The sequence below is a fragment of the Lethenteron reissneri genome, chromosome 37 (assembly GCF_015708825.2).
Source record: "Lethenteron reissneri isolate LAM-NWPU_2019-01 chromosome 37, ASM1570882v1, whole genome shotgun sequence".
Classification (NCBI taxonomy): Eukaryota; Metazoa; Chordata; class Hyperoartia; order Petromyzontiformes; family Petromyzontidae; genus Lethenteron; species Lethenteron reissneri.
In genome coordinates this window covers 10958031-10984084 of record NC_083815.1, presented here as the reverse complement: position 1 = coordinate 10984084, position 26054 = coordinate 10958031, and the positions used below count along the sequence as shown (strand labels likewise).

At 47.5% G+C, this 26054-nt stretch overlaps 1 protein-coding gene across 4 annotated transcripts in view; it reads right to left on the bottom strand.

The window, feature by feature from the left end:
• LOC133351543 (DENN domain-containing protein 5B-like) overlaps nt 1–26054 on the bottom strand; it is a 74917-nt gene extending 48863 nt beyond the window's left edge. For all 4 annotated transcript variants that reach the window (XM_061566841.1, XM_061566842.1, XM_061566843.1 and 1 more), the window contains exons 1-2: nt 25903–26054; nt 21600–21711 (exon numbers count right to left, since the gene is read on the bottom strand). In XM_061566841.1, coding sequence (XP_061422825.1) covers nt 21600–21687 — 88 coding nt within the window. In that variant the 5' untranslated portion in view covers nt 21688–21711; nt 25903–26054. The remainder of the gene's footprint in view (nt 1–21599; nt 21712–25902) is intronic.

Genomic DNA, 26054 nt, shown 5'->3' with positions numbered 1-26054 from the left:
TGCGTGAAAATATATACGCACAGACACGGCTTTATAATATTCAAAAGTAAAAGTAATTGTCTGCTCAAATAGACATTGAGGCGATAGTCATCCACTGTTTACAACCCGGAGACGCTCGGTAGAAATTCCACAATCTTATGACGGGATCTAGTCTCACCATAGTCCAAGCACCATTCACTTCTCCGCAAAGTGATTCTCAATCTAATCTGCCCCGGAGGGATGATCAGCTGAATCAACCGCCACCAATCAGGATTAAAACTCTCACACAGTCCGATTGCAAGCCACTTGCTCTCCCGCCGAGCCACCTGGCGCTGTATAATGGATGAGGCGTAATCCTCGAACACTGTTATAAATTCTGCAGTTTAATTTGGTATATTCTTCTTTTGTATGGCTGATGCAGATGCAGAGACAAACAACTACAATTTCACATTCGCGTGGCCAAGCCAGATAACCGCGTCAGGAGCCAGCGGAGTGAATCGTCGCTGTGATGTCTCCTTCTCATTTGTGGATCGGGCATTGTGTTGTTATACGTTGTACGGTCTGTGCTGGATGAACACAATCGCAGAATGGAGCGATTTTAAATTTCCATTTGAGCATCAAATATCTACATCTGCCATGGTTTGTGAAGTGGATGCGGTTTAGGGTGGACCATGAGCTTCGTGGAAGATCAAACCCAAGGATCCTCCTGCTGCTGTGTTGGGTCTTTGTTGCTCCACAGCATCACCACGTGCAGCATGATTAGCAGTCGCTGCACGTGCCAGAAATTTTAAATAATGAACTTTTAAATTAACTTTGTGATTCAGATGTACGGTCCGTGCATCACATTGAAAAGCTAGAATTTAAACGAGGATCAAGGTGAACGACAAATGGAGCGTTTGCATTCGGGTGTTGGTGGTGGTGATAAAACAGGGAGGGGGAGGGAATTGAATTTACATTAAGGTGCCTCCCCACTCCCCCCCCCCAAAACTACAACGGCTCGAGGCCCCCTAACGGGTCTGAGCCCCGCCATCAAACCTAGCGTGGCCCCCCAGCAGCCAGAGCAAAGGAGATCGTGCCCGCGAGAAAAGGACGCAGAAAACTGTTTTACAACCGGATGTGTAAAAGTTTTGTTGTTGTATTATTATAAATATATAAATATAAGTTCACACCCTGCAAATTTCAAGCCGGAGGTTTCCGGTTCGTTCTTCCCAGCGCAGCGGCGGTGGCAAACACGGCGCATGTTCTTAAATATCCTCCACACTTCTACCCACGCAGGAGTAACAATGGATACGCTGCGATTAGTCCATCAGCCGGGCTGCGTGTGGTGGGGTAAAGTGTGGGTATTATTAACCTCCTCAAAGATGCCTGGCCAGCGTGGAAGAGTAGGCCGAATACCCTCTCATTAGAGGAGGCTCTCTAAGGCTCCCTCTAGTGGAGGCCCTTCTGCCAGCAGTGGTGCATGGAAGCAAGCGCAAGGGCTGTACCTTATCCATTACTGAGGTCTTTTTGGGTTAGATCGCGTGAATATAAGTGCGTCGCCGGCACAGACAACTAATAAGGTTTGTCACGTAAACAGAACGTGCCAATTCGTTACTAGGTCAGCACACCGGTGTGTTGGAGAGTAAACCCACAACATTTACAAGTCGAGTGCTGTGACATTTCGCCGGTAATTACAACTACCATCATCAGGCGATGGCCAGAATTGTGGAGAAATCCTCCTATTTTGGTCTTAACCTCCAAAACACCTCTATTATGGATAATATTGGTCGCGCAAGCCTACGTTTCAAACTGGCTTTACCTTCACCGATTTTCACGCAATGTCAAGGCATGGAAAGAGAGTTCAAATAAACCTCAAACAAACAACTCATTGCATTTTGTTCCATATGTGTTCAGAGTTAAAATAACGGACCGTGGACTCCTCCAAACACACTCCAAAAAAGGACTGATTATTTTTTTTGGGGTCGCAAGGTCACGCAAATTCAAAACTAATGTAGCCTTTCATTTTTTTTATGGCAAAATAAGCATCGTCAAATAACGAATCGCTGGTATCGTTTGCACGCAGCAGCAGCGAACCAATAAAAAAACCCCCGATGCAAATTTTTTTTCCCCCCCCCAAGTGAAAAAATATAACCGCGGACATCTGTTTCTCATCTCAGGGTCGCGCTAGCTTGGTCCCGGATAACTTTTCAATACAGTTCAGCGAACCGCCATATTTATATTACCGCAAATATGTTGTCTCAAAACCACGAGTTCATCAAGGACAAATAAGCAAGGTCAGATGGCGAAATCTGTTCGATGATATGATCTGGTTGGGAAGTCAACATTTGAGAGAGGAAAATATTTGTTTTCCCTCGCCCCAAGGCCAAACATTTTGCAGAAACTTCACTGTAAGCTCAACTGGGATGAAGTTGGCAACAGAATGGGAACTGAACCCAGGTACCACAGGGATCGTATCACAGAACGGAAGCCACCGCACACACAGCGCTTCGCATAGCACACACGAAACGTGCGCAATTCCCTACGCCACCTACACACGTGAGACGGTACACGTTGGCTCATGGATGCGTCTGAGCACACGAATACATAATTATACACGTCGCAGAAGGGTATAATGAACTACACGATGGACAAAGATTTTTGTATGTTCGATAATATTGCACATTGATGTAACGTGCGCAGTATCGTTTGCAATCTATCCATACCATCATTACAGATTTTGCAAGGACAAGCATCATTAGCAAGGGTCTATTGAGGCCACCACAAAAAACACAAGCGGTAGTACAGCCAGAAATGATGCACTGCTCTCCACCTTTGTCTCTCTCATTTTAGGTGATTGGCTTTACCTCGTGCAGGCCCAGGCGAGATTTCAGATGCAAATTGCCATTGGCGAGTTTAGCACGCAAGGTTTTTATCCTCTGCATCATGGCCATGAATTTAACCAGGGTCATCCGGGTCATAGTGCAGTGTGCCAGCGACGATACACACAAAGCCAAATGCTGCATTCCCCATGCAGCTGTAGAGAAGATAGAGCAAGTGCTGTTAGTGAGCATAGATTAACACCAGTGCACCACATGCGTGAGTGGCCAATACCATGCTCGACCGCATTCATATCCCCACTGCTCATGTGAGCACGTCATCGCAGATACTCATTTAAAGCCGAGTTGACCTTGGTAAGGGGGCAGGAGATAATGTGCATCGAGGCCGAGAATCGAGCTCGGATTGCTGGTATCGTAGCGCAGCACGCCAATCACCGCACTATCGATGAAAAAGTTGCGCTGTCAGACTGTTGGGACAAGCGAGCACCGATGAAGCTCGGCACGGAAAACGACGAGGTGGGTTGTCAGCACCACGCCTGGCCGCCTTAGTCACCTCAATGCTGATGTTTACACAACGAACCAGGTTTTTCATTCGTCACCGAGTCGACCTAGAGAAGGCCCAGGACCGTACGAACATTCGCCGCTGTTATCAGCCGTGAGCGGAAATCGAACTCAAGTCATTGGGTTGAAGCGCAGTTCACTAATCGCTGCGCCACCGCTTCCCACACCTCACGGCCAGTCCACACACACACACGGCATGCTCGTGAACTACGAATCATATTAAACGGAACAAAAAAATACATTTCCTTCGACTACCAAGTAGGGTTTTTTTTCTGATGAAGCTCCCAGCACGCGGAGTGAAACGTCGGACGTCAGGCCAAACAACCTGAAAACACGTCAGGAGAGCCAACGGGTTTATTTTGTTTTCGATTCGGAAGGGTGGGGAGGGGGTGGGTGGTGGATCGAACGGAAATGCCGCGAACGACTCTCAAATGAACAGAATGCACAGAGCCTGCAAAAACAATGACGTAACCTTCGAAGCACAGCCTTCCCCCTCACCCCCCACCCACGTCTCCCGCATGGGACCGAGCTAAACATAGCGGCACATCCCACCGAGGGACAGGGAATGACAGAGCGAGGCTGCATGGACTCCACAAGGCATCCGGCGGAGCGGGGGTGAGTGGGTGGGTGAGTGGGTGGCTAGGAGCGATGAGAACACTCTAATGTAATTACCCAGCGCAATGGATGCGACGGGAACAATCTCTCAGATTGTCACTTAGAAGAAATATGGGGTTTGCCGTTGCAGCTTATTTGGCTAATGCTTTGACCTGTGCCGCAGCCACCCCAGCCAGCGGCGCCAAGATCTGTGCGTTCAAGCAGTGGATGGTTATTGGGCATTTTGATGCATCAGATTAAAACCCCGATGAACCGTATGCAAAGCGAGCGAATTAAAGGTACGCGTTTGAGACGCAGCACATTTTTAGAGTCCGATCAGCGTTTTATCGAAGGTGCGTTACCCTGCCGTGGACACAGAGCAGCGTTCTTCATTGCAACGTTCGCGGGCGACTGGCGGCCCCTGGTAGCCTTTAGTGCGGCTCCTGACGTGCAGCCCCTGACGACACACAACGTGTGAATACACCCCCATAGCGCTGTCAAACCCCAATGGTTTCAAATGTGTGGCGGCCCTCACACACTGATGATGTCTTATTGGCCAAAGCGGCTCCCTTCTGAAAATTCGTGAAGAACACTGCCACAGAGACCACCGAATGAAGTGACCTTGCTGCTGATTGTGTGACCTCAATTTCCAGCAGGGGCCATTCCTGGACGCGACGTAACGTTGCATTTCACGAAAATATCTCAAAGTTTTTTTTCTCTCTCTCGATAATTGTACGCTGACATTCTGTCGCACCGCACGGAGCCAACCGTGTTAATCGGAGGTGCGATTACCGAGCATTGCGATCGCGCCGCCGGTACACGTCACACGACGGAGTCGATTTCCGTGTGGATCCCTCTCGGCCGAGATGTGCATCGCCACGTCGTGTGAAGGGATGGCCCATCGCAAGGTGACATCACCGAACTGCCAAGGTTACTTTACAACTATTGAAATTAGAATTTTTTTTATTTTGCCAGGTAATGCCCACTGAGCTATGTAGATGTTTTTTCAGAAGTGACCTGGCTATCACAAATGATAGCTCAACGAAGTGGCTTATCGCGTGGAAATGTATAGCAGCCAAACACTCTAAATGCACGTTTATTTTAAATGTGGAGGGAAAAACTGGAGGACCTGTATAAAAATCCACACGACCACAGGGAGAGAGAGACACGCAAACTCCAAATATACAGCAGGCGTCAGGGTCGGGATTAAAGCCACGACCTCCTGCGTACCAGGCGAGGTAGTTAACATCTCACCACCATGGCACTTGTTAGTGGCCCCTAATCTACATGAGCTAGCACACATCTGCACATGCCCTGCAAAGAGTGTTCATCGCATAGCTATACAAGTTCCCAATGGAATTTAACGTTGTGGATTTTTTTTGTGTGCGTGTGTGCAGCCATTGGTGACAGTGCATGAGACCACCAACCCGCTATGCTGGAGAACCTGGGTTAATATTGAGTGGCTGTACAGATGAAAGCCCAAGGTTTCAAGGAGCTCTGCCATAGTCGTAGTCCCGCACCTCCATTTAGCATGGTTGGCTACGTACGGCACAAAAGAATTTGAACAAACATACATGCCACCCAGCCACCTTGCATTTCCCAAAATAATAATAACAATAATACGTATGTCCTTTATGTATCCAGTAAAGCGTCAGTGAGGCTCGATGTACTTTTCCAGGAGGTTGTGTGTGGCCAGACATCCCACCGAGTGTTTGGCACGTGGTAAGAAACCTGAAAACCCAAAGAAAACCCATGAATATTAAATCAAGGGGGACAACATTCAGAGCTCCTGGCACAGTTAGACTCAAGAATCTTTTTTTTTTGCTACACTGCTATCTCCTGGCCACCTTTGCAGCCTGTGCCTACAACACTTTTAGCAGTTTCCCCATGCAAGTTCCAGCCGAAGTGAAGATCGGGGAGCTGAGCCAGCGAGATTTGACGGAAAGATCGTCGCGAAGAATTGGACCCAGGAGCACCGGCTCGGACAGAGTGCTGCTTCAGGTGTCCACAGCCCTCTGAACAGACGCGGAGAGTTGGTGACCCGTAATAGTGACCCTGCTGTTGCTGAAACATGCATTCAGAGTATTCACATTATTTTGCTGCCGTGAATTTCCACATGATAAGACACTTTTGTTCAGCTACGACTTGTGGCCAGGTCGCTTCTGAAAAATAAGGTGATAGCTTAGCGGGCTTCACCTGGCAAGATACATACGAGTTTAGTTTTATCTGTATATATATTTTAAACGTATTGTTTACTCCTATACTGTGGACTCCTATGGTGTGTTTGTATTGTTTGTTGTGGTACCGTTCTGATGTGCCCCCTAATTGACGTCTGTGAAATAGAGCTTTATAGCTCATCGGATTCCTCCAGCAGCCTCAATAAAAATGCTGCTTCTGCTGCTGCTGCTGCGCGATGGAGAAATTTGCTTTTCCAGCGATGACTCCACTGGCCGCGAAAAACAACGCGGCAAGTGGGGGGGGTGGGGTCACGGCACGAGCCGGATGAACCATGAACAACGATAACGAGAATTGTTACAAAAACTCAGAGCTACATCCTGCTGTGAAGAGGTATCTAATAAGTATACACAGTAAAAGCTGCCATCATTATTTTTATTTAATAGGTGACGTTTGTTATATGAAAAGGGGGGAATTGCGCTAAAGGTCACCTATTGTGTATTTTACACGGCTGTGCTCTTGATGAATGTGTTGATGGTTTTCTGTTCGCCGCTGTGCTTGCGTAGCACTGCCAATGCGCTTGCACCCAAAGAATTCGCGACGAACCAAGTGCCCCCCATTGCCCAAAACGTCACCTCTTATAGCAGTGCCCCCCCTCTCGCTATGTTGCAGTGTTATTGAGGCGTGCGTTGGGGAATGTTGTTTGTTTTGTTATTTGCGCCTGCACACAATTGCCAGTACAGTCGTACAAATAGTTTTTTGGTGTTTTGTTTCGTTTTATCCCCACCCTCCCCCTCCCCCCGGCAATGGCGATGCGTCGTGGCGGTCTCTGCCTAGCGCGTGTGGGGGAAATGTCACAAGAACGCGCGGATTGCAACACAAATAAATAAATAAATCCGGCGACGGCATGGGGATTTGAGACGACCAATCGGGAGAGGCCCGCTGGCATCCACTGTCACGAGGTCGTGAGTTCGACTCGCCATCGCGAGGTCGTGAAAGTTCAAATCCTGGTATGCGTGGCGACACGGCCCATCATCATCATCATCACCGTCATCATCATCATCATCACTGTCATCATCATGATTACTGTCATCATCGTCATCGTCGTCACCGTCATTATCACCGCCATCATTACCGTCATCATCATCACCGTCATCATCATCATCACTGTCATCATTGTCACCGTCATCACCATCATCATCACCACCTTCATCATCACCACCTTCATCATCACCACCACCATCACCATCATCACCGTCATCATCACCATCACCATCATCACCGTCATCAACGTCATCGTCATCACCATCATCGTCAACATCATCACTGTCATAATCATCCGCGATTGTGGAATCGCCTTCCTTGGACCATTAGGGACTCCGAGTCTGTGTCACTTTTCAAAATCACGTCTTAAAACTCACGTGTTTGTACTTGCGGGCTTTTCCTGTAACGTAATATTAAACAAAAACTATTCTGTTGTCTAATGGATTACTCTGCAATTGTTATTATTGTTCGCTTTTATCATAGTCCTTCGTGTTATTGGAATTTCGAGAGTCGTCATTCAAATTATTATCATCAGCTTTCTATTTCATTTAGATTATTATCTAAAATTGTGAGTGTAGTTTTATTTTTACCTCTGCGGGCCCATAAAATAAGCACCACTATGTGGGGGAAGTCGAGTGTGTTTGTTTTGCGGACAGACTGGAGCCTGCCATGAGAATATGGAGTGTCCACCACCAGCTCGTATGCGCTGGGATGCCGACGACTCGAGGATCGATGGATGCACGCTGCGCGCCGTGCATCCGTCCCGATCCACCTCCTCAACCGACGCCACATTCAGTTCCCTCTGAATATTAAACAAGCAGGAAACCAGCTGTGTTTTTGACAATAATGATGATAATAGTGTAAACTAAACCATTTTTTTTTATTTTACCAAGTATGGCCCACTGAGCTATACAGCTCTTTTTCAGAAGCGACCTGGCCACATATGATAGTTCAACAAAGTGCCCTATCACGTGGAAATTTAAAGCAGACAAATCCTCTAAATGCGTGATGTTGATTCTAAATGTAGACCCGGAGAAAAATCCACGCCACCATGGGGAGAACAGGAAAACTCCAAAAGTACATGCGTCAAGGTCGGGATCAAACCCACACCTCCTGCAATACCAGGCGAGGGAGTTAACATTTCACCACTCGAGTTTGCCTGAATGCCAAAGTCGAGGGGAAACGTGGCCGTGGACTCGGTCGACTGCGACGCCAAACAGCCACGTCGGAGCGCTGAGCCGGCGCTGCGCCTGGGTTCCAGCCAGCGCCTCAGTTGGCTCAAGCTGATGCACTGCGGCCATTGCCACCACTAACGCTCATCACCGCACGCTTGCGTCAAAGCTGCTGCCGAGTTCAGCCCAAAGTGTCTCAGCGCCCAAACGATTGCTGGGCGGTGTTCATCTCCACTCGAGCGCCTGAACACAGTATTGGAAGGTCCACAATCCCACGGTGGGAGATGGTTCCTCAGCAGTAAAACCATTGGGTGACTTTCCCAAAAAAATGGTTATGTATCTTATCCCTCCTGGATGGACGACAGGCCCTCACTGACCCTCCGTCATGAGGGGGTTTGAACTCCGCGACCTTTCAAGCCGCCGAGGCGAGCGCCCGCCCACCACGCTGCCAGTGGGACCGTTCCTACGGAACTGAGCATCCCCTTACACAGTGTGTGGGATACCAATGGGACTCTCAAATGGTGAAATAGTGGATACTTGGGCGCCACGGTGGCGGGATGTTAACTACCTCGCCTGGTATGCAGGTGGTGGTGGGCTCGAACCCGACCCCGACGCCTGCTGTATGTTTGAAGCTTCCATGTTCTCTCCCGTGGTCGTGTGCATTTTTCTCCGGGTTGTCCGGTTTATTCCCCTCCACATTTAGAATGAACGTGCATTGAAGAGCATTTGGCTGCTCTAAATGTCCACGTGACAAGCCACTTTGTTGAGCTATCATTTGTGATTGCCAAGTCGCTTCTGAAAAATAACTGCGTAGCTCAGTGGGCCTTACCTGGTAAATAAAGTAGTAAAAATACTTGATTTGAAGCTTTCGTGACTTGCAGGAATTACTCTTTGGTTCTTTCGGTAAAGTCACGTAGAAAGAAAATAAAAAAAATTAAATAGAATACGACGTTTCGATTACAACACAAGCTATCGTCATCAGGTAGAAGTAAATTTGACAGAGAGACAAAACACAGACACGGAGACACACAGACAGACACACAAGCGGAGACAACACAGAGACACAGAAGAGATACACACAATATAAGACATAGAGAGGTGGCGTGGATTTAGAATCAATATCTCAGAGGTGTGTCTCCGTGTGTCTATGTTGTGTGTCTCTCTTCTGTTTCTCTGTTGTCTCTGCTTGTGTGTCTGTCTCCGTGTCTGTGTTTTGTCTCTCTCTCAAATTTAGTTCTACCTGATGACTACTGTTTGTGTTGCAATCGAAACGTCGTATTCTGTTTAATTGATTTTCTTTCTACGTGACTTTACCGAAAGAACCAAAGAATAGTAAAAAATAGTCAATTGACTGTGTTGAACACAGCACAACAACAATGTGTTAAGCCAGTGGATGTTATTTCCCTCCAAGCAGAAGCAGACGGAAGACACGAGGATTCGCCGGCACAGTTGACCGCGTCTCCCGACGTTCCGCAAGCAAAAGGTGCTTCCGGTGTGGTTCCAGGAAGACCGGAGAGCATTGTCAGAAAATACAGTACAGCGCTTGGCTCCCCCAAAAAACAACAACAACAACAACGGAGCGTTTGTGGTGGATTTCAGCTTCTCTCATCGCAATTGTGGATTGTTCGTTGATTTCTCAAGAGGCGGACTCACCTAACCGCACTGCCCAAGTAAAGAGGAGGAGGAGTGGTTGGCTTATATATATTTTATTATTATTATTAAATGCCACCGTAGCTATTACCCAATGGGCATTTGGAATCAATGCATCACAGCAACAGCGGCGCGTGTTTGAATGAGACAAATCCCCGGACTGGTTTTGACTTCACCGAGTCTCATCAGCAGCGGTGTGGCTGACCTGGTCAACTACTAATGCAACGGCGCAAGGCCTGCCGCTACGCTCTTAGTATTTAAACACTCTCACGTAACGTCTTATTGCGTCTCCCACACACACATAAATTAAAAATAAACACGATCGGAATCAGTTTTCATATCAATAAACGCTCAATGTTTTCCTAATATCTAGGGCAGGTTAACAAAATAAAAAAAGAGAGAGAAGACGACGATAATGCGGTGAATTGAGGACAGGAGACCAGGTGACCACAATCAGCATGCGCCGCTTTCGCTCGACCGTGGGCGCTTGAATAACATCACTGGAATCATGGTTTTTAATCAACCGCAAAAGCCCCACCCTGGGAGAAGAGAGAGAGGTGAAAACTCAACGAGGAGAGAACGCATTTGTTATTGTGCAGATCGCGGATTAGGATGGATTTTAATTAAGCCACCTGGAAAGTTCAGAATGGAACGTGCCAGCAAGGCAGTGCAAATATAATAATGTGATGAGGAAGAGGAGGGGGCCTGATGGGTGGGACGCGTGTGCGGATGGAGATCAGCAGTGTAAACCATGTAACAAGGGGAAGACCTCGCGCATAACGATGGTGGTACGAGTTCAAGCGTTAACGATGCAACAGCTGTGAGAGCTGTAAGAGAGAAGGAAGCAATGGTGAGGTCTGGTGGCACCAATAAGATTGGTCACGATGACCTTGTCATTTCGAGTTTTAAAACCAAACATTTGAATTTCTTCGTGGCTTGCGCATTTGAGCCGAGACTTGCCAGATGACATCTAAACCAAACAAGAGCATATTTAGAATTCTGATTCTTCTGTATAAACCTTCGATTAGCACGGTTGGCTACGTGTGGTGTGAAAGCAGTTCAACATACATACACAAACATCTACGCCCCAAAAGCCAAAGGGAGACTAGAGAGGAAACACAAGCACCAAAGGGAATTATAATCTACACTTACAGAACGAGACGAACCAGTGGCATCTGCATCTACAGATTATACAACTTTTAAAGCCATTCCCCGTGTTTAGTGTACACGCCGTACAACACGTTTGGAATCACATTATGAGACCTCCTTTACCAGTGGCAAAATATAGTAGTAGGTTTTTACCCTTTCAACTGGTACAAAAACTGACACCTTTATACAAGGCATCATGTTTGCAATAACCACAACACAAGCAGTAAAAATGCAAACAAAAAGAAACAACTCTGATGATGATAATGATATGCACTGTCCATGAAGTTGATTGGTCCACACCCGAGACAGCTTTTCTTAGAGCCTAGTCTCCATTGGTGTTGGACCAGATGACGCCAAAAGGCGTACGACTGCTTGTGTTGTGGTTATTGCAAACATGATGCCTTGTATAAAGGTGTCAGTTTTTGTACCAGTTGAAAGGGTAAAAACCTATTACTACTACGTTTGGAATCGACAGGAGTAAAGTTGGACTTTTACATGGTAATATATACATCCTAATGGTAATCACTTTCAACTTGTAACATGCTGCACTGTATTCACTGGAACGACTCAAAGACGCGGCGAGGGACCATAGACAACGTGGAAAAGCAGCCAGGCGGCACCAAATTCTCCCCCAAGTTCTGCGATCCTCTATAAATAAAGGTGTTATTGGCCAATTACTTAGTGTTTATACACGTGGGAGGAGACCGGAGTACCTGGAGAGAACGCACATATGCGAGGGGGAAACACTCTATCCCATACAGAAGGAACAGATGGAGTCCACATTTTGCTGTGCCACCTTCTCCTAGCGAGGCGAGTTATGGCACCCCCTACCCGCCCACGACAAGGAAGTGTTACAGCATTTGTGTGATCCACCAAGCCTCGCTGCCTCAACAGTGCTGGACTACAGGCATGTAGAATATATTACAGAGGCGAGTTGTAAATGTCCTAGGGTGGTCGGTGTGGCGGCCGAATTTGTGCGCACGATCGCTGGCGCTACAAGTCGTCAAACTCTGCGGGAGGTTTCAACCTTACGACACACAAGGACTATCGATTTAACCCTGAATGGCCACAATGCCTTGTCTGAACCCGAGACCTCACAGAGCTGAAGGTTCACTGCTTTGACAATGGGGCCAGCCTCCTGAAAGGCACCCAGACCAGGGCTTGAACCAGAGCGCGCAGAGGCGATGGCTCCACACCATGCCACGGGCAAAAACAGCCTGCGCGCAGCGTCTCAATTGTAAAAAAAAAACCATTGTATTGCTACACGAGGCAATTGTACGTGTGAAGGCATTTCCAGCGTAGCTAAGGCGAGGTTGTCACAGAGTCACGTGACTTGCGAGAGCGAATCGCTGCGTTGCCGGCCTCTTGCTATAAAGGTCGCCGAGCGGTGCAGTTGGAGGAGCAAATTCGGCTCACGCAGAGCGCATGAATTCAATTCGCTGGCAAGCGGTCGACTCAAGCCCATCATCGCTCCGGCACAGATTGGAAGTCGTCCTGTGCTCAGACTGCCCCCCCCCCCCCCCCGCCACTGCCATGAGAATGTGGAATTTATACATCTTGCTCAGGGTAACCGAGAAATACAAGTGCCCCCGCAATGCCTCTTTGAGCCGGGAGACTCTATTACCTCTGACTTCTGTCCGAATAAAAACCAACCACAAAACTGCAGTTACGGGTTTCGTCTATTACAAACGTTTTTTTTGGGTTAGGCCGCGTAAATATAAATGCGTCTCTAAACCCGCCACCTGATGAAACTTCATCAATACGACAGATAATATTATTGGTGGCGAAAGCCTACTCCGTGTTGACCTCACGGGATTTGATCCGCGATGAGCACAGGGGCTCTCAAGCGAAGCCACTTGGAGGTGTCAGTTTGGTAAATATTGTAAACGTACCACAGTCATCCAACGCATTTGCTTCCTTGTGAAAGCCTCACGGAGGAGTGCTTGGGGTGTTTGGCCATTTCCTTCTCTTCGTATTGTTACGTGTTGGGAGGAAATCGCGAGTGTCGGGGTAAAACACGCGCACCTACGGGGATAACACTTCAGTACGGAGAACCTGCTTGCCACGCTCCTGACTCCCAATGGGCGCCAAAACACATCACTGTGCTGCAGGCGAGCGACTCATCTGCTGCGTTTCCCCCACGGCTGCTTTGAAACGAGCCGAGTCGGTTTATGGCGCACTGGGCTGTCTCGGGCTCGGCCTAAATTCCCACAGCAGGCTTACTCCGCGTCGCCACCAACCCCCGGGTCGCGCGTCCCACCGTGCTCGCTTTCAGAGATGTTCAAGCGGCACGCCACCCGGGCAGCCCTCAGCAACGTCGCGGGAGTGGGGGGGGGTCAACACTGAAGAGTGACTCATCCCGTGCCGAGGTCAACTTGAGGGTCGCGTTTTTGTAACAAAAAAAGAAACCTCCGCGTAAAGTTACGAAAATTATCGATCTTAGCATCGGGATGGCGTAACATAATCCAAGCGGACGTTAAACCCCCGTTAAAATATTCAGAGCAATTATTATCGCTCGCCACGGAAGTAACGAGGGGGCAGAGGGGGGGGGGAAGGAGGCCATCGAGCCGGGTGGCGGCGGTGGCCGTGAAACGTTGGGGCCGGACACGAGCCGAGCCGGCCTGTGCCAGGAAGGGCCCAGCACCGCTCGGGCCCCATTAATAATCGTCACGGGAACGCGGCGTAAAGAGAACACTGCGGCTCCATCGCCGGGCGATTCACCAAACCCACTCTCTCTTCACTTGTTCAGACTGCAGACGTTACCAATTGTGTACCAAGCTCTCCGATGCGTCCGACGTTTCAGCGCTCGTGGCTGGGAGGCGGTGTGTCGATCGACGGACGGAACAACCCCAAAGAAGCGGCGGAGAGTCGTACAGCACTCTTAGTTTTTTCGGTAAAGTCACGTAGGTAAAAAATGAAATTAAAATTAATAAAAATAAAACAATAATAAAAAATCACGACGTTTCGGAGGCAACACAAGTCTTCGTCATCAGGTGGGACTGTGACAGCCAGATTTTCTGCTTAATACAGCTTAATACAGCAAATAAACGTCGTGATTTATTATTATTTTATTTTTATTAATTTCATTTTTTACCTACGTGACTTTACCGAAAAAACTAAGAGTATGAATCTTTGCAGTCACGAAAGCTTCAAATCTAGAATTAAGTCGTACGGCACCCACCGCGACAACCCGCGCGGTGGAATCACGCACCGACCTTCGCCTTGTTATCGGCTCGTATGAATAGCACAGGCTTTGCCGTGTCACTATAACTTTTTAAAGTGTGCTTGCTCGATCTAGCTGCAGCGCAAATACACCGCGTGCCCTTCAGAGGAGCTCGTGCTACGTTGCGCTGAATTCCACACAAGGCGTCCTGAACACGCGTCGCCATTTCAGCATCGGGACGACTACTTTTGGAAGAGCAATTGGATTTCAATCGGCGATTACCAGAGGAATTAGTGTAAGATAATTCCGGTATTTGGAATATTAAAACTAAAGTAACTTTCATAAATTTTATAACAAGTATAAATTAAGATGACAGGTCGATTTGACCTTGGAAATAACAGCACTCGACTGCGATTGCCGGGCTTGTCGTGCGGTCTACACACACACTGCCTGCCCATGTGATCGTATTAACCTCGAGTTGGCAATAAGATCAGTTCACCATTTAAATTATTTTGTAAATCATTCCCCAAATAAAAAAAAAATCTCAAATGATTGCAAATCTAATCAACATCAGTCAATACACTCCAAATATCTAAACTAAACTTTTTATTTTACCAGGTAAGGCCCACTGAGCTTTAGCTCTTTTCAGAAGCGACCTTGCCACAAATGATAGCTCAAAGAAGTGGCTTATCACGCGGAGATTTCTCGAAACAAAATACTCTCAACGCATGTTTATAAATTGTGGAGGGGAAAACCGAAGTATCCGGAGAAAACTCCACGCAATCACGGAGAGAACATGCAAACTCCAAATATACAGGCGTCAGGGTCGTGACCGAACCCACAACCTCCTGCGTACCTGGTGAAGTAGTTAACATCTCGCCACTGCGGCGCGATATCAAATATCTCATGACACGTTGACAAATTTGTAAGCAGCATGGGATCATCAGTGGCTACGTTTGGGCAGCTAATCACGTGACCTTTCATACATTCCCCTTCTCCAACATCGTTCGCTTTAGGAGACATGACCTAACATTCCTGTCATAGCCCTGCACACATTTCCAGCAGCTGATGGGGATGCTCATCATTGGCAGGAGGCCTTCGGCGTGTGTGGCACATGCACGACGTGTGTGGGGTGTCACGGTGGCAAGACGTTATCTTCCTCGCCTGCCACGCAAGATCTCGTGGGTTCGATCCTGACCCTGACGATGCCTGTTGTTTGTTTGGAGTTGGCGTGTTTTCTCTCTCCCCGTGGTCGCGTGGATTTTTCTATGGATCCTCCGGTTTTGCCCTCCACATTTGTAAACATGCGTTTCTATTATTTGGCTGCTACTATAAATTCCCACGTGTGGTGATGATATAAGCCACTTCGATCAGCTATCATGTGTGGCCAGGTCGCCTCGGAAACAGAGCTAATAGCTCAGTTTGGCTTTACGAGTGGGCTTTATCGCACCTCCGATGAGAACGGTTGGCTGCGTACGATGCGAACAAAGTTTAACATACATGCATCCGTACCAGATGAATAAAATAGTAAATTTTAGATATTAAAAGCACTGTGCTGAAGCGGAGCTACGCGTGGAGCCGCGCCCGCACGTTGCATGGCGGGGGGGGGGAGAGGGTGAAAGTGTCTCACGCACGCGGGAATGTGCGTCCGCGTGCGGCGTTATCACGCGCAAAATACATCCAGCGCCACGCGTTATCGCCCCGGCATTCTCTCGGAGCGCGTGCCCCGGAAAGTGAACCCAACAATAGCGCTCGCGTCAAGGGCTGGCTGCGTGCGTGCGTGCGAGCGAGCGCTACTATAGCTCTCAATAAGAGAGCTGGTAAAGCCATCCCCCATTATGTCGAGGGTGTGCAGACTTGGATTTTAAAAAGGTATCTTGAAGTATAGGATGTTGATTAAGGTGGCCTATGTGCATGGGATTTTGAATTAGTTTATTTTGGGTTTGATCATTGTGTAGGTGTATTTTACTTTTGTTTTAACTATAACCCTCCACGAGCCAAAAGAGCCAATCAAATCTAGTTGCCACCTCATGGGCAAATATGACGAATGATTTGTGTTTTTAGCAAAACTGGAGGAGGAACGTTGAAAAGCAAAAACAATCACATTTTTTAGTGAACATTTGGACAGAATCATCAAAATAAAGGTTAATAAACTTTTTTTGGGGGGTTAGATTGCGTAAATATAAACGCGTCGTTAAACCCACCACCACGTGACACAGACAATTAGTAAGGTTTGTCACGTAAAACAAAACGCGCCAATTAGTTACTAGTTCAGCACACCGCTTGTGTGTTGGAGAGTAAATGTAACTTACATTTACAATTTCATTTATATTTACGCGATCGAACTCAAAAAACCTTTCTCATGTAAAATATCGGTCATGAAAGCCTGCGTGTTAAACTGAAAATTAAGCTTGCTTTACCATCATTCCTCTGGAATGATGGAAAACCAAATAAATTTAGCATATTTATCCACGTGCAAAAAGTGATTTCATTGGCCCTGTTGGGTGGTGGAGGTCTACAGTTACAAAACTGACGTCATACCGGCACGATCCACTCCCTGAAAAAAAAATGTAATCATGAATATTCATCGCGAGAGCCTACGTGCAATATAACGATTGAATTTAACAAACAAAAACACACGCTCACAACCAATTCGATGAAGAGAGAGCGTACACAGCCTTGGGTTTTGGTGACGCGTGTCGGTGCAGTATGTACGTTGAACTTCTTTTGCACCGTATGTAGCCAAGCGTGTTAATCGGAGGTGCGGGGGAAGGACAACAAACTAAAGACAAAAATCATTTAAGAAATTAGTTTCCAATCTACATTTAAAGGTGCTTAGCTCCAGTACCTTCCTAATACCAGCAGCAAGAGCTTTCCAGACGGCCGCAGAAGCACATCTGAAAGCGCGCGATGCGGTGACCGTCCGTCTTTGTTCGATGACGAGCCAAAAGCCGCTGCTGTGAGGAGGACCGGAGTGCCGTGTGATGGTTTAGGTTCCTTGACGAGATCAGCAAGGTATTGTGGTTCATTTATGGCCAACACTTAAGTGTCTAATGAGCGCGACCTCATAATGTATTCGCTCGGCAACTGGAAGTGTGCTGATGAGGGCAGTCAAAGTGTAACTTGTTGCACAACAAAAACCCAAGCTGGCACCGACTCCGCCAAGTGAGATTTCTCAGCCCCTGCAGTTTGTTTCTGCGTCGTGTATTCTTGACGACGATTCTTTTCGTACCGAAATAAAGTGTTTGTTTGATAGTACCCACGCGTTGTCACTCCTCCATGAATCAGTGCTGGAAATGCCTCTCAATTCGACAATGTCGACCTCACACAAAGCGGTACTAATTTTATATACCCCCCCCTGCCACGCCCTGGAGGGTGATGGGCTAATTTGAACAGAGCAATCTTCTGATGTCAGAGTTAAGCGCTCTGTTAAAGCCAGTGCCAACCAAGGACGATATTTTGACGAGAGCACTCTCTCATTTTTACAAACCGAGCTGGTGTGAGTTACAGTTTCCAAGTAAACATATGACACAACTGAACTAAGCCTGGCAGCCCTTCAACATAGCTCCTTTAATCAACGTGAACGCTGCTCTTTCAGGCTCCGTGTGGAGTAATTCACCGCGCGCCAATCATCTGCCAATTTCTAGGAGAAGCTTTCATTCCTGAAATGGTGGCGTAGCCTGAAACAAGCGACGTGCTGAGGCTGTTCGTCGTGTGTGGTCTTGCTGGGCATTAAAGTCTCGTTCAATCGCAGATAACCGTCTGAAATCAATTCAGAATTCTTAGCAGCTTCGCGGTGACATGGCCATTATGAATTTACGAAGCCAGGTGGTCATCTGTTGATAGTCCAGACCATGATTTTATGATGTATACAGTGAATCCAGCTGTGAATGTTTGTATGTATGCTGAACTTCTTTCAAACTGTAAGTAGCTCCTGTTTGGAGGTGCAGGGGAAGGACAACAAACTAAACACAAAAAGCAGTTCCGAATAAATGAGTTTCCAATCTAGATTATTTAAAAACGCACAACTCCAGCGGCTTCCTAACATCGGAAGGAAGAGCATTCCAGGCGGTACGCAGAAGCGCCCCCGAAGTCACGCGATGCGGTGACCGTCTTTGTTCGATGTCTCGAACGTCGTGCCCAAGCCACCAGTCTAACAACGAAACACCAGCCGAGGGTTCAAGCGGCCACAGTGGTCATCCTGTGGATAGACCGGCCCCTGTCGTGCGTGGAATTGATTCCACTGGCTGAGGACAGGCCAGTCAAGCTGAACGCAACTCATTTTAGGACGCAACTGCCACCTTTGGCTTCTCTTAACACAAATTATTTGATGATATTGATGATGCTGCCGTTGCTGCGTTCACAGTGGTGCACAAGCACAGCTAACGCAAAAAAAATCTACGCGTTCGTCAATAACCCCTTGTGCGTGGGCTTAAATGAAAAATACATAACACGTGACATTTCTGGCAATAGCCCTTCTTCGTGGCTACGTACGGTGAAAAAGAGGTTCAATGTACATACATAAAGCACATGGGTGATCTGCGTGCTACGAATCTATGTAGGGCAAGTCCTCGCTTAACGTGTGTTTAAGGCTGTTCCTTCCATGAGCAAACACTTTCTTTGCACAACGCGGAACGCGCACCCTTTTAGCGCGGAAGGCGCGCTGTTACAATAACGCAGTTTCTGAGCGGTCGACGACGAACTACTTGAGCTGCACAGCTGAGCGGTGCAGTGATACGGCACGCGGAGTGATACGGTAACGAGGCGGCGTACCCTCAGTTATTTGTCCCGCGATCTCACTGTGTGGTGTGCGTACATTGTATCTCGTCAAAACTTTATCGTGACATTGTTTACGTCGAAAATGCTTTCGCTTGACGCGTTTTTTCATTTAAAGCATCGACGGCGTTAAACGAGGACTGACTGTACTGCGAAGAATGGCCAATGCCCCAAACGTCGCCTATTATATATTTTTCTTTTAAGACCAAAGTGTTGTTGACCAAGTGTTGGTTTTTGTTTAGGGGTATTATAGTTCCTGTATTATTGATGCAACTGTAATTTTTTTGTTGTTGTAGTAATTTATTATTGCCAATGGCATATTTTTAGCGATCAAAACCGCAATGCGGCATCTGTTATCGAAACTTAATGTAAATTTCAGGGCTCTGCATGCCCATGTACCTTGCGCAGTGACTCAACTAAAAAAGCCACACTCCTGACCGTTGCACGGCCGAATGCACAGTGTCGATAGCCTCGCATTTCAAATCAGATGAGGTTAAACCATTCGCAGATATGCATTGCGCAGAATTATTTCCTCGGCCTTCTGTGCCGTGTTAAAACACTCACTTGTCCCGCATATTGTTCTCCTTCTCCGCACCTCCGATTAGCACGGCTGGCTACGTACGGTGCGAAGGAAGTTCAACATACATACGTGCGTATTAGTTGCCAGTATAATTCTGTCCATTGAATGGCCATACAAACCACTCTATAAAAAGAACCGAGATCGACTTGGGGTGGGAAGAGATTGGGTGTGCGAGGCAGGAAACGTGAATGTTCCACTGTATGGGTCATAACAATTGACTCTGACAAAGCAACGAGAAACAACGTCTCCAGCCTACAGGCACCGGTGAATGTACGCATGTTGAACTTCTTTCGCACCGTACGTAGCCAACCGTGAATATGGAGGATGCTGGGAATGTGGTGGCAGGACAGAACAAAGCAACTCGTGAATGATGCCGAGTCGGATGCGGCGGGGAGGCATTGTAGACGCGGGGGGAGGGGGTTACGGTGGGTGGGATGGGTGTGCGGGGGTCAAAGGCTTCATGCCAGATGGTGGGATACTGGCAGAGGGGACCCTGGAGGTCACGTGTCGACCGTGCGACGGTTGCGGGATGTGGCAGAAGGAAGCGAGTGACGGTGAGGCGCGGTGGCATCATTGCTGACATTCTGGCCGTCTGGAACGCTCTTCGTTCCAATATTAGGAAGCCACTGGAGCTATGCACTTTCAAATCTAGTTTGAAAACGAATTTAGAACAGTTTTTTGTGTTTAGTTTGTTGTCCTTCCCTCGTACCTCTAGTGCAAAAAAAGTTAAACATACATACATTGTCCGTGACGACCTATTTACCACAAAGAATTAAACAGGCGTGCGCTGGCATAAAACCTCCATAGCCTATACAGATAACCATAGTAGTAGTTTAAGTAATACTCGCTTAACAATCAATGGGCCCTTTTGAATGTTCCCCCAGGTGTGATGATCCATTGCCCCTAGCCAGGCCGCCTGGATAGGAACTGTCAGCATCATCGAGCGAGATGACGACCCGCGATATCGCGGCGTGGTCAGAGTACCAACACGGAGATGTTGGGGAGATCAGCGCGGGATGTCACGGTGACATTTGTGATCGAGCCACACCACCTGATCCCAAGGCTGCGCAGTTGGCAGCGCATATGGAAAGCCTTCAGACGCTTGATGTCGGACACAAGCAGTGTCCAGGTCACTGGGCTATAGAGTGCACACGGCAGGATGTTGTAGATACGTGGCTTTGATCCGAGGCAGAGTCTCCAGATATTTTTTTTTATTTCACCAGGTAAGGCCCACTCATGATTACATGCCACACCAGGTAGTCATTCAAGGCTGCGTCGGCCAAGGTGAGGCTCAGCACCGGTCCAAATATTCGCCACTGTTAACGGTCGTGAGCGAAAGTCGAAGTCGTGTTGCCGGGTTCATAGCGCAGTGTGCAAACCACTGCGCCACCACTCCACCACCCAATAACCAGCATCGTCACCTCTATCATCACCAACTCCATAATAAAGGTTTTTTTGGGTTAGATCGTGTAAATATAAATGTGTCGTTAACCCGCCACCGCCTGACACAGCCAACTAGTAAGGTTTGTTCACGTAAACAAGACGTGCCAACTGTGACGTTTCGCCGGTGATTACAACAACCAGCTTCATCAGGCGATTTGCCAGGACTGTGAAGAAGTCTTCCTGTTTCAGTCTTAAACAAAGTGAAGGTGTTCTTGGTTCTTTCGGTAAAGTCACGTAGAAGGGAAATAATAAAATAATAAAAAGAAAACATAATAAAAGTAGTATATTATTTAAAAAATATTATATTATTTTATTACGTAAATTTTATTATTATTTTATTATTTCCCTTCTACGTGACTTTACCGAAAGAACCAAGATGATGAATCCCTGCAGTCACGAAAGCTTTAAATCGAAAAAGAGTGAAGGTGATGTCATCACCGAATCACCACCACCATCAGCGCCAGCGGCACCGCGACCCTGACGGCAGCGTCTCATACCGGAGAGGTCGTCCGGCTCCAGCCCCGTGTTGGTGTCGAGGCCGCACACCACGAGGTAGTCGAGCAGACGGCCTCCCATTCCGCTCATCACGGGAGCCACTGCAGCGGAGGACTGGGTCAGCGCACACACGACACAGACACAGTCACGTGTTACTACAATAGAGACAACACACACCACGCACACAACGCAGCGCTGTGCGCGTTGCAAGAGAGCTGGGCATTGGAACAATCGCCCGGACAGAGTTAAATGCGCCACCAGTCTCAGCTCAATTACGTAGCCGACCGTGCTAACCTCCGATGAGCGGGGTTGGCAACATATGGCGTGAAAGATGTTCGACATGCATACAAGTGAAACGCACACTTGGACACAATGTCTGCAACTGTTACGGCTGGGATACATTCGACATGATCCAGCAGTGTGCAACATCTAATTACAGCAAAAAATTCGCGTTAGTCAATAGCATTTAATCACAGTGCGTATTTGTGCATTATTTATGCATTTTTCCCGTTGTGTGATATTCGTCGTACAAATGCGTACTGTACAAGTTGTAGATTTCAAATGTTTATTTCCAGTCCATGTCATGATGTGCGTCTGCTTTGCATTGTGTCAATGAGATGTTCCATCATCTCGAATGCTACAGAAGGTGAAATATTTTAATGATAATAAAACCATCTTTTTAATCATAGGTCTATCATCATCATGCCCACTCTAACCTTTGAAACTAGATCACCATCAAGGTCATCATCACCACCATCAGAGAATTAACCACATTATCATCTTAATTGTCCTGCAAAACTATATCATTGTTGTCTTTATTATAATAATCATCATCAGCCATGGTCAATCCACTGCTCGATAATATCTTCCCCAAGCCACCGCTCTCTCCCATGATACCTGTGGTGTTAACAAGATCTCATCATCGCTCTATTATCACCATTATCATAACCCTCGTCATCAGTGCCACCAAATTTTCAAGTACGACATCTTCACAGTCATCATCATCTTCAAATATTAATGACCATAATCATCACAACGATATCAACACTTGTCACCGTGACCATCATAACCGCCATCGTTACTATATGCATCGTCGTAACCAGCACAACCACCTTGTGTAGGGAGTGCATTGTGAATAAACCACGCAACACCCGTTTACTTCACGGGGGACACATTGTGTAGCACATTATGTACATGCTGCGTGGAACACCCATATGATTGATGCGTACCTTACTAACGAAATGCAGGCAAAAGGTAAGGACATCGATTATCCCATTCATATATGGCTACTTGCAACACATTCGTGAAGAGTTTCGGAATGTTAACTTTGAGGATTTTGGATTTACGAGGACACATTTTTGTTCCTAAATTTTTTCTGCAATAATTTAAGCGGGGCTCTGTGCTTACAGAAGTGACGTCACCTGCGACGCCACGTGACACACCACGATTGGGCCGGGTATGATACAAATCACGTACAATTTTTTTTTACTAAGATATGGTAAGTTTATTAGCTGTACGTTTTATTTTGGCACGGGTAAACCCCCATTGGGCAATCAAAGCCCATTTTTCATGGGGGACCTCATACCTATCAACCTTTTATCAGTTCTATACCTTATTACAGACCAATTCAAACGTTATTGGTCACCCCGTGGTGCCCTTATAAATATCAACGTTCATCCTATACACTACACTATACACTACACTACATATTTGTCAACCCCTTATCAGTGTCTACCTTATTATAGACCAATTCAGACACTTATCGGTCACTCCGTGCCCTTATAAATCTCAACGTTCATCCTGTAAAGTCCCATCACAAGAGAGAAAGACAAACAATCAATTTAATTTGCCCCGTATTGAAACGGCTGTACACCGTAAGGACCTAAACACTAAATTTCCCTGTACAAGAATACGGGGTAAGCCGTACGAGTTGACAGGTATCGGACCTGGTTACTAAAAACCTGGTCACAGCCACAAATAAAGAAAACCGTGAACAATCCAATAAATAACTTTACATGGTTAAATTCCGAATGGCAAAGGCTGTGCATCAACACGGTACAAACAGCACAAAGACGAACACAAGGCGAGCATAGCAGGCAAAGCCCACCGAGCTATTAGCTTTTTTGTCTTCAGGAAGCTACCTGGCCTCCACGTGATAGATCATCGAAGTGGCTTTTGTCGTCCTCGTCACCACGTGTGAATTTCTAGGAGCAGCCAAATAATCGACACGCGGTGTCGATTCGGAATAATGCGGGGGGGTCGCCAAGCAGCGAGGAACCCGGCTGAAATTCCACGCGACCTCCACGTGAGAGAGAGAAAGAGATCACGCGGACTTCAAATATCCAACAACAACAACGGGCATCGTCAGGGTCCGGGATCGAACCCATGTCAACTCCTTGCGTTGCAGGCGAAGGAGGTGCCGGCTGCATTCCGTCTGACGTCATATTTTTGGAACAATCCGAAATGAAACTCCCAACAAATTCGGAACGATCGCAAATTTCGTGCATAGGGTGCGAATTTGGATGTAAAATTTCTTGTATGACGGGGGAGCGATTTCATCTGAACGTCGGAAATACGTCGCCTTAAAACACCAACACACACACGTGATGCAAACATCACCATGACAAAGACAGATCTCCCCCGGTAGCCTTAACAGACTGTTGGGGCAAGTGATGTTAGCGAGTAGCGCCGATGAAGGCCGGCACGGCACAGAAGGGGGTGGGTGGCCAGCACCACGCCCGGCCGCCTTTGTCTCCCCAGTGGGGATGCTTACTACACACCGCACCAGATACTAATTTGAGGCTGAGTCGACTAGGGGAGGTCCAGGACCCATTCAGAAAATTGTCACTGGTGGTTTGGTAGTGAGCGGGAATCGAACGAGGGTTACCGGGTTCGTAGCGCAGCGCGCTAACCACTACACCCACCGCTCCCCACATTCAGGACACAAACACATTCAGGACACACACACATTCAGGACACACACACACACACACATTCAGGACACACACACATTCAGGACACACACACACACACATTCAGGACACACACACACACACACATTCAGGACACACACACACATTCAGGACACACACACATTCAGGACACACACACACACACATTCAGGACACACACACACACATTCAGGACACACACACACATTCAGGACACACACACACACATTTCAGGACACACACATTCAGGACACACACACATTCAGGACACACACACACATTCAGGACACACACACACACATTCAGGACACACACACACACATTCAGGACACACACACACACACATTCAGGACACACACACACACACATTCAGGACACACACACACACACATTCAGGACACACACATACACATTCAGGACACACACACACAGGACACACACACACAGGACACACAGGACACACACACGCATACCCCTCAAACCTAATATACATACACACATGCCTACATGCACAACATTTACACGTACATATACATACATGTACAATTTTACACAAATATATGTCCTGTATGTTGAACTTCTTTCGCACCGTACGCATAATATACCCCGCGTATAGTAACACAATCGTCTATACACACGCATACACACACACGCGTACACACAAAGACAAAGGTCCCCTGTGTAGCCTACTCGGGCTATTGGGGGCAACTGCTGTCAGCGAGCACCTATTAAGGCCGTCACGTGGTCCGGGCAGCACCAGGCCCAGCCGCCTTTGTCTCGCCAGTGCTGGCGCTCACTCTTCATTTAAGGCCGAGTAGACCTAGAGTGGAGGAGGTCCCCGGGGGGGCCGGTTCAAGATTTCGCCACTGACGTTAGCCGGGAAGATCTGGATTCGAAGCGCAGTGCGCCAACCACTGCACCACCGCTCCCCACGAATGTACACCCACATTACATTTATACTGCAGAGTAATGTGTTAATACACACGCACACACATCTACACACATATACATTACATCTATACACGTGTGCATACATCTACACACATATACAAACATCTACACACATGTGCATACAGTATACAGATACAATATACACACATCTGTACCGTTACACACGTGCATACACACATGTACGTGCACACACGTGTACACACATGTGTACACACGTACATCTACGCGGGCATGCGCATACATCTCTACCCATGTACATCTACCAAGCACATGGGACATACCCAAGCGAACACATGCACAGTCACACAGATGCGCATGTGCACAGTTCGTCTGTACACGTGCAAATACACACAGAGAGAGAGGGGGGGGGGAAGACAAAGCGTGGTGCGGATTCCTCATTCACCTCTTGCTGTGTTCTTCTCAACCCGGCACCACCACCACCACCTCCATCACCATCATCTCCGTCATCACCATCATCATCTCCTCCTCCTCTTCATCCTCCTCCTGCCTCGAGCTGCGATCTCGCTCGCGAATCGCGGCGATTGGGAGAGCGGA